General features: G+C 37.3%; 2 protein-coding genes across 2 annotated transcripts; both read right to left on the reverse strand.

Moving 5' to 3' along the window:
* Positions 1-961: 961 nt before the first annotated feature.
* On the reverse strand, positions 962-5,791 carry gja1b (gap junction protein alpha 1b). The gene is made up of 2 exons (XM_051875054.1): positions 5,603-5,791; positions 962-3,729 (listed from the first exon to the last, which is right to left on the reverse strand). The coding sequence occupies exon 2, from the start codon at positions 3,711-3,713 to the stop codon at positions 2,571-2,573; it is 1,143 nt and encodes a 380-aa protein (XP_051731014.1). The 5' UTR covers positions 3,714-3,729; positions 5,603-5,791; the 3' UTR covers positions 962-2,570.
* Positions 5,792-6,133: 342 nt separating this feature from the next.
* Positions 6,134-9,229, reverse strand: gja13.2 (gap junction protein alpha 13.2). The gene is made up of 2 exons (XM_051875055.1): positions 8,967-9,229; positions 6,134-7,305 (listed from the first exon to the last, which is right to left on the reverse strand). Exon 2 carries the CDS (start codon positions 7,274-7,276, stop codon positions 6,440-6,442), a length of 837 nt encoding a protein of 278 aa, XP_051731015.1. The 5' UTR covers positions 7,277-7,305; positions 8,967-9,229; the 3' UTR covers positions 6,134-6,439.
* Positions 9,230-10,014: the final 785 nt, after the last annotated feature.

A 10,014-nucleotide genomic window follows, 5' to 3' on the forward strand; every position in this document is an offset into this window, starting at 1 on the left:
AAATTAAGCAGCACAACTGTTTTCAACATTGACAATAATAAGAAATGTTTCTTGAGCAGCAAATCAGCATATTAGAATGATTTCTGAAGGATCATGTGACACTGAAGACTTGAGTAATGATACTTTGCCATCACAGGAATAAATCACAAAACTGAAAACAGCTATTAAACTGTTAAATTAATATTTCACAATATTACTGTTTTTACTGTATTTTGATTAAAAAATGCAGCTCTTGGTGAGGATAAGAGGCTTCCTAACTTTTGAAAGGTAATGTATGTGTATATACAGAAGACGCTGGGCTTCAAGACCTCTTTTATTTATTTATTTATTTTTGCACCAGCTGATTCCTTTCTTTTATCTCGTTCTGATGAATAACTTCAGAATGTATCAGTTCGGCCTCTGGTATATGCAATAGCACTGTGTGATAAATCTGGTCTAAAAAGATCTGCATTAATTAGCATTAGATCAAAGTCTCCTGCTTTTTTTTACGTTCTTCTGCTCTAGCCACATGTGGTCCACAGACTCGGCCCAGGCATATGGTTTTATTTAGCTTTGTGGAAAGGTTAAATAGGAAACTTGGATAAGAGAAAAGGCTCTGAATCTTTTTATATGATGAAATTTTGAAAGTTTCTGGGGCATTTTAAAACATACATGTAAAAACTTATCAGTCTTTTGGTTTGCGAGTCGATCTTGGCGTAGACAGATCTTGGCCGTTACACTGCGTTTGTCTCTATTGCCTGTTTAAACACGGTGGTTTGTGTAGGGCTAATTCTCTTGGATAAAAAGCCTGCACCAGACTCCTTTAGATACTGGCACCAGACAAATTGCAGTGCATTTTGTCTTTTCTTTTTTTTTGATCGTGAGCCTCTCGTTGGGTGTAAACAAAAATACTGAAATGAGTAAGTGTATATTGGAAAGCATTAGTGTGGTCGTATAAAAGAGTTTGACTGAGACACACAAATACAAAATGACAGAAAAAATCTTTATTGGTTAAATTGCTTTTTCACAGATTTGATTAATGTCCGTTTTTGTTTGATTGCTCGGTTTTTCCACTGCCATGCACACTCTACGACAGCGGATTCCCATGGAATGGCATTACATCAGTGTTGTTCTGATTTAAAACCCAATATGCGCTATTTACCAGATGCAAAATCTTGCCTTAGCCACTCAATGGCCCAAACCCAAGGATTCTGTGAGAGCACTGTTAAAGTGTAGTGATTTTACGCCTCGTAGTGTGTTGTAAAATAAATTAGTTACGTGCATAACAGAGAACTTCTCGTCATTTTTGCATCAAATAACACCCTAGCCAAAATCTCAGTGCAAACACCATTGTAGCTGAAAAATCCATGAGCCTCTGCAAATGAGTACCAATACTATGATGCACAATTTGAAAAATCAAAAAAAGAATGTCCATAAATGAAATTTCATCTACTAGTGTTTGGTAGTTGTGGAGCTACGCTGGCATATATCTCTTAATATAACTGACTAAATATTAGTCCAGCTCTAAAAAGCAGTCTTCTAAAAAAAACTCACATTTGTGAAATAGCTTGATTTACAGTACTAAAACTCTATCTCTCAAGCAGCAATGATTACATTGAGTTAAAGGTCATTCACTTCAAAGTTAAGACATTAATTCTACTCATTCTAATTCAAAACTAATTCATTCCGTCTGCCCTCCAAAAAGAAACAAAGGAAAATAAAATGCCATTTTTTTTTTTGTTTTTTTTAAAGAAAAGAGAACAAAAGTAAAGCCTTTCTCTCTCACACTATTTAGGACAATTTCAGTAAAAATCAAAATGCAGAAAAGAAAATCAAGCCGTGTAACAATTTGTACAGCAGCTCAGTCCCACACATAGACATTTCTAATTCATACCACCACCCAAAAAAAAACAACAAATATCATCAAATAACAAAAACCGACACCACATAAATTCAAAGTTTATCAGGAAAATGACAGTCCACTGTGATTAATAAAAATCCATATTTGTTGATGAATGTATTGCTGAAATTTGGATTATTGTCAATAAATATGCACTTGGATGGTATTAATTATGTAGACATGACCTTGAGTAGTAGTCAATCTTCATCTAGTGGTGGATATCCTGTTAATCTTTATGAATAAATAAATATTAATTCATGACTGATTTGATGTCATGCAAACGAGTGACGTAACCATAGGGGGGGTTAGAACACAAATCTACACAAACTGTAGGAGTGCAACATGTTAAAGTGGAATCGTTGTGTGGCATTTTAATAAACCCAATGCGAACAAGCAAACAAAATCAATCACATCACCAAGGCATATTCTGGTGGGCAGAATCGAGAGACACGCCAGGTTTGGCCCCACTTGTGCCCCTTTGAGTCCACTAGCTGTTCGGTTGTTAGGGCATGTTAGCTCTGCTAGTTTCAACATCATTATTAATGAATAGTACCTCCAGCAGTGTGAGTAATTTTATGTCTCTGTATCGACTAGAGTCTAGAGAGAGGAACTTGCCCCGCCCCCTCAGTACAGGAGTTCTCACTGCCTGTGTCAGTCCTTTAGCGTCGTGACGCGGCACTGAGTCGCACGGCTAGACGTCCAGGTCGTCGGGCCTCGCTCGACTGCTCATGCGGCTGCTGGCGCGGCTGCACGGCCGGGCGTCTATCAACGCCAGTGGCTGCAGCTCATGGCCTGGCGTCAGTTTCTTGGGATCGTGCGTGTCGTCGGGGAAGTCGAAGGCCTGAGCGTGCGAATTGGAGATGGTGCTGCCGTTCTGGCCTAAACGGTTCTGTTCTGTGCTGTAGTTGGCCCAGTTTTGCTCGTTGGCCTGCTTGTTGTAATTGCGACAAGAGTTGGTCCGCTCGCCGGTGGCTAGTTTGTAGCCCGGAGGCGACATGGGTGAGAGCGGTGCAGTCGGCGAGGAGCAGCCATTGTAGTAGGCATATTTGGTCGTGGACAGTTTGGTCGGTGTAGGGCTCAAGGTGCCGGTGGGGAACTGGTTTTGTTGGCCTTTCACACGGTCCTTGATCCGTTTGAAGAGCACGTAGAAGAGCTCTATGATGTTGAGCAAAAGCGAGACGAGCGAAACCACCAGCATGAAAATAATAAAGATGGTCTTCTCCGTTGGCCGAGAGAGGAAACAGTCCACCCGATGGGGGCAGGGCGAACGCTCGCATGTGTACACAGCGGACAGGGTGAAGCCATAGATGTACCACTGGATGACCAGGAAGGCCACCTCAAAGACGGACTTGAAAATGATGCTGACAATGTAGGTGCGCAGCAGGGCGCCCTTCATCTTCACCTTGCCGTGCTCCTCCAGGCCGTGCTTGAACTTCTTGTGCTCAATCTTCTTCAGATGGACCTCGACGTCGCCACCGTCATTCTGCACGGCCTTCAGCTCCTCCTCTTTGCGGTTGAGCTTGACCTCCTTGCGCATCAGGTAGAACACGTGCGCCAGGTACAGGAGCGTAGGCGTGGACACGAAGATGATCTGAAGCACCCAGAAGCGCACGTGCGAGATGGGGAATGATTTGTCATAACAGACGTTCTCGCAACCGGGCTGCTGGGTATTGCACTTGAAAGCTGACTGCTCGTCACCCCAGGCCGACTCCACTGCTGTTCCCAGAACTAGGATCCGGAAGATGAAGAGCACAGAGAGCCAGATCTTTCCTCCGGCCGTGGAGTAGGCCTGCACCTTGTCAAGAAGTCTTCCCAATGCACTCCAGTCACCCATCTTGAGGGAGTTCTAGCTGAAAATAGAAAGCTCAGATGTAATAAAACGTATTTAGACAGTTTTGGACACTTCTGTGACACTTGAATATGTCTGAATGTCTTTGTATTAGATGCAAAATATCAAACTGACATCTCTGAACAAATAACATTAGTATTTTAAACCAAATAGTCCATCACTTAGTGAATGTATGAAGTCAGTTCTCTTCGTTCGTACTAGCATAACTTTTATTTAATATATATATATATATATATATATATATATATAAACATACTTGAATTAAAAAGTCATTTGGTTTTAATATTATGTAATACAAAGACATTTGTACATTTTGAAGTGTGGCTTAAGTGTCCATATACTTTTTTTTTTTTTTTTTTTTTTGAGGCCGCTGTAGTGTATTTTTCTGCACATAAAGCACATGATGAAAGTGTTAGATTCAGCACCTGCTGAGGATGTTATTATGAAAATAATCATGAAAACTGACCTCAAGATTATCATAATATAAACTACACCTGGTCTCAGATAGCTCGGATAACAAACATGTGGCTCACACACATAGGGGTTAGGTTTAGGGTTGTAAAGATAACTGCCAGCACTTGCTGTCTTTTGCTTTATGAAACAAAAGTTCTCAAGTTAATGCTACCATGACAGTTTTTACAGAAAGCGAGTCAACATCATCTGCTGATTAAAACATCTTAAATGCCTCTTTAACATGAAGAAAACATGACTAAGCAGGTTAGGATATTGCTTGACTGGGGAATTTAAAGATGTTGGTCCCTTCAGTTAAATCAGAAATGTTTAAATATAGTCAAAAACATTCACTTGAAATCTGAGTTGAATTGGGAAGCAAGTCTTTGATTAATTCCCCTATGCAGCATGGAAAATCAAACATCATAAGGAACTGTTTAAGAAGTTCTAAAGAATTGCCTGATTCATGTGGTGCAGGCATGATGAAGAGCATCTCTTCAATATCCTGGACAATTTGTGGGTCTCGTGGCACTAATAAAGTTTAAATGGGGTATGTGGAATGTATATTATGACAATTACCGTGTTAAAGTCCATAAGAGACATTAAGGGGGGAGACATAGAGTATTTTTGTAGACATCAAATGGGCAGAAAACAGGCTTGTCTCTCTGTAATGTCGCATTCTACTAAATCTTGGATAGTTATACTAAAGTATATAGTATTAGAACTGCTTATTTAAACATATAAAGTGAAATAAAATTGTCATTACATCGATTCCACAAAATTATGTAGGAATACTTGAATTACAGGTTAAAGTTTTGCTACAGTAAAGCCGCTTAACATTGTAATAATGAACTGAACAGCGCCGCCTACAGCGAGTTCACAACGCAGATCGTTTTTCACCAGAAAGTCGTATTAGAGTTTTAAAAACCAAGGCAAAAAGAATAAAAGTTGTTCTATAAGAAAAATAGTTGTTATAATTAGTCCCAATTAAATTCATGTATTTGATTCCTGCTTACATTTTTCTTCAAAACTTTATTCCAGTCACAAAGTTTTTGAAGTTTCTGTCATTTCATTTTTGTTTTTATTACTGAAATGTCTATTAAAAGTCTTGTTTCTACCGAACGTGTCGTCCACAACAGACGTGAATAAATACCAAACGTAAATATGATAGGCTATATTAATGAACCACATGATAATAATATATTATATGAGTCATGTCAGGATTCATATCCTTTCGTAAACTTCTAAACTCACTGAAAAGTTGTTCAAAATAATATGTAATAAGACAAAAAAACTTTTAAATTCATTAAAAGTAACTTTCCACTGTGTTGCTCAGTTGTGAATATTAGAGCCGCTATGGAAAAAAAAAAAAAAAAAAAAAAAAAAAGTTTGGAAAAGTTGTAAGACTTTCTGTAAAAACTTACCTGGAGAGAAATAAAGAGAGGAGAGCCCTGTAGGGACTTACTCCGTCACCTCTGAAGATCAGTCACCAAATCCAAGTAAGCGACTAAGGAGAAACTGAGGCACACTTGTCAAACTTTCCCTGCTTATAAGAGACTCGGAGGGAAGAAAGTGGAAAGCAAGCAGACGCACAAAGTTTGGCAGTCACATGACTGGCTACGTCGTTTTTTTAGGTCCTCCTCATACACTCGCTTGATGAGCTTCTTCAACTCAACGAAAACTTCATGAAATTGTCGAGAATTTGACAATTCACTAAAAGTCATATAATATAAGAACGTTTTCATTGTGCATAAATGATCTGTAAAGCAGTATGCCAGTAAGTTTTTATGATTATGAACAACTATATAAAAAAATATATATATATATAGTATATATTTTTTTTTTCATATAATATAGTAGTATGTTATAATATAGTGATAAGTATATAGCCTATGATTTTAATAATTTAATAGCTGATCCTTGTCTCTGTAAGAAAAATAATTGATACACATTCATTTTCATTTACACATTTATTCTTGGTGTATAAAAACTTGGTTAAGCATCTTTCAAGTTGAAATACAAATAAAAAGGTTATAAAATCTGTAGAAACAGACAAAAAAAATCACTGGCCTTGTAGTGACAGAAGTAAAGGGGTTAGTGAGTGCAACTCAAGAAGATTTCAGCGCCATCTAGTGTTCAGTTAGAAAATTACAATTAACAATATTTTTCAAGTTTTACCATAATTGATTATATTACTATTTCTGAATAAATTTGATTATATTAGTTATGAAGTGTTAGCAGCTAGAATATGACACAATGGCTTATGGCTCAGGTTTGGCTCCATCAAGACTGCCTTTTCTTTCACCCCACCTGTTCTGGAAGGCCATGTTTAACTCATTGTGTCTCATTCCATTAACAGGATCAAGTTCTACCGGAAAAGATGAAGGATAATGGGATTCACCAGAATACATTGCATTCTTATATTTCTTATTCCCCTTACTTATTCTCTTACAAAGCAAATAGAATATTTCTAGAACATTTAAGCCCAGAGACACACAAGCCACCACTAGCATGAAGATAATGAAGATGGTTTTCTCTGTGGGTCTAGATATAAAACACTCTGTCTCTGTCGTACATGGTGATTTTTTACAGTGGAACTTGTGCTCCATGATAAATCCAAACAGATAATACTGTCCAACGATGAAAGCCACCTCTATAATGATCTTTATAAACAGTTGGGTCAAGTAGCTACCCAGCATGGTTCCTTTGATCACAACCTTCCCGTTTGCGTTTGTATATTTTGGCGACTTCGACGTCGGGTTCCTTTTCTGCTCCTCTCTCAGTTTGTTCTCTTGGTGGATGATATGTACCACATGGCCCAGATACACCAAAGTCGGAGTGGAAATGAAGATGATCTGCATGACCCAGAAGCGAATATGCGAGATGGGGAACTTCCAGTCATAGCACACGTTTTCACAACCAGGCGTGTTGGTGTTGCATACTAAGTTGGATCGCTCATCACCCCACACGCTCTCAGCTCCTGCTCCCAACACCAGGATCCTGAAGATGAAAAGGACGCTCATCCATATCTTGCCGATGACAGTGGAGTGGGACTGTACTTTGTCAAGTAAAGCTGAGAGAAATCCCCAGTCTCCCATGATTGGCTGCTCAGTTGCTCAGAGATTCCCTGGAGGATAAATAGGACATTTACACTAAATTATCCACAAATTGTTTCTATAGGAAAACATGGTGATCATCACAAATAGGATTTGAGGGTTAGTAGAGTGAATTCACGTAAATATAGGCCATTTTTTGATTAAAGTTTTTTTAAGTATAATTAAAGGGTTAGTTCACCCAAAAATGAAATTTCTGTCATTAATTACTCACCCTCATGTCATCGCAAACCTGTAAGACTTTCATTCATCTTCAGAACACAAATGATGAAATCTGTGAGCTTTCTGTCCCTTTATTGACAGCTGATTTTGACGCTTTCAAAAATTTCATAAAGAGATTGTAAAACTAATCCATATGAATTGAGTGGTTTAGTCCAAATTTTCTGAAGAGACTCGATCGCTTTATATGATGAACAGACTGAATTTAGGCTTTTATTCACATATAAACATTGATCAGCAAACATAAACAGAAGCTCAACCAAATCTGCTTGACCCGCGAGAACAAACCTCTTGCTGCCTAACACGTGAGAACGAACCTCATTGGTTCTCGCAGAAACACACAAGAATAAACCTCAATGGTTCTCGCACGTCAAGCAAACATGCTTGAGCTTCCGTTGGTTTACCACAACTGATGTGTGAGTTGATGAATGTTTATATGTGAATTAAGCCTAAATTAAATCTGTTCATCATATAAAGCGATCAAGTCTCTTCAGAAAATTTGGACTAAACCACTTAATTCATATGGATTAGTTTTACAATCTCTTTATGAACTTTTTGAAGCATCAAATTGTCAGTTGCGTAGCTGTCTATGGAGGGACAGAAATCTCTCAGATTTCATCAAAAAATTTCTTCATTTGTGTTCCGAAGATGAATGAAAGTCATTTTCTTAATTAATTAATGACAGAATTTTCATTTTTTAGGTGAACTAGCCCTTTCATTTTTAAGTATTGTAAATATACACTTCATAAGCAAAAAGTATTTTAATCAAAATGTTAATGGAAATTGTCACCTTATAGTCAGAATGGTACAAGACAACAACAGCGACTGAGTTATTTTCATAGACTACCACACACTGACCATTTTGTTGTAATGTTCTCACTTCCTAAAGTTTATTTAAAGTGCTTACTCAGTATCTTATCCGTTTTTTATACATTTCATACTTACCAAATTATAAAAAACTTTGTGCCTTGTAAGCTCAGAGTATTTGTCGCCAACCAGACACATAAAATCATAAATACATTTTAGAACAAAATCAAAAAGACAAATTTTGTGGTACTTTGGATTATTAACTGAATAATCTGAAACTTTTGAGGCATAGTTATTTTGTTTCTAGAATGTTTTCTGTAAGATTTGATATGGATCACATTAAAAAAATATTAGAAGTGTTTTATCTGCAAAATATATTTAAAATATATTATAGATCTATAGATGTAATTACATGCAGGTAATTATAATAAAAGTACAATTTAGAAACATGTATGTACTTAATAAGTGCAATACATGATTAATTTAAATGTTAGTACATAGTTAAAGACACCTAATATAAAGTGGGTCCAGTTAAGTTAACAATAACTATCTTCTTAATTATTTGAATATATTTGATACTAAAGTCATATTTTGAATATGTACAGTAACTGTTAAAATCATACTCCAACAAATCCGAAAATATTCTTACCTGAATGGATGGGTCCAAATGGTAATTTCCCGTGAAGAAACAACTACTACTAATGATTATAAAAAAAATATTAAAATCACTCACAAGTATGTATTTAAATAAACTTATTTCCTTATTCAGCTTGTTGACTATTCTACAACAAAATAATTATATCGTTAAAACATGAAGTTTCGGTCACTTTCGGTGCGTCACAGACTTTCAGACAGGACTTGAGTGTTTCAGTCAGTCATCTTATACCCGTGACGTGATTTACCTATATCTTAAGGAATACGGAACGCTCCACCCAACTGAATGATAAAGAAAACCGGTTTAAACCAGACATTTTCACTTCTCTATTTCTGTTCTTGTTAGAAGCAATTAGTCACATCATGAGTCCAGTTGCAGCACACTTTCACACTTTGGTGAAATTTGGCTGAATCATCAGCCTTGGTTATTTCGCTAGGTGGAAGCATTGTCTATATGATGGTGGTGTGGTGTAGTGACTAAAGATCAGGTCTGGTAAGGTTTCTGGGTTTGAGCCCCAAAAATAATGACAATCTCTGCTGTGGCCTTGACTTAACCACTGATTGTTCCAAAGGGACTGTCCCTGTAAAAAAGGATACAAGTTTCTGCCAAGTGAAAAGCAGCTTTACAGTGATAACAGGAAAATGATTCAGTGATGCAAACATAGTTCATTTCGGCTGTACAGCAGCTCTAATAGAAAATAGTGTCATTGTTCAGCTAAAGTCAGTTCAGTCGTAAGGATCATCAATTATTAAATGAGTTCATTTAATCTATAAAGCAGCTCTGCAGAAAACAGTGATGTCTAATTCAATAGTGTCAGTGCTGTCAAATCAAAACTATCGTTGAATATTAAGTGTCCCTAACTAAGCAAGCCAGAGGCATTAAGTAAACCAAACTCTAGGTGACAGAATGGAGAAAAAAAGGGAGAAATCAAGCTCAGTCAGGGGACCGGTTCTCCTCTGGCCAACGAACAAATGTGGTGTGATTATGATTCAGGGTGCAGCACAAGTCAGAATTCAGATTGTGGATTGGTAGCATTAACCCT

Source organism: Ctenopharyngodon idella, chromosome 20, assembly GCF_019924925.1.
Source record: "Ctenopharyngodon idella isolate HZGC_01 chromosome 20, HZGC01, whole genome shotgun sequence".
Classification (NCBI taxonomy): Eukaryota; Metazoa; Chordata; class Actinopteri; order Cypriniformes; family Xenocyprididae; genus Ctenopharyngodon; species Ctenopharyngodon idella.

Excerpts from the sequence above, each read along its gene's own strand:
- gja1b (XM_051875054.1), bottom strand. The coding sequence starts at position 3,713 with ATGGGTGACTGGAGTGCATTGGGAAGACTTCTTGACAAGGTGCAGGCC.
- gja13.2 (XM_051875055.1), bottom strand. The coding sequence starts at position 7,276 with ATGGGAGACTGGGGATTTCTCTCAGCTTTACTTGACAAAGTACAGTCC.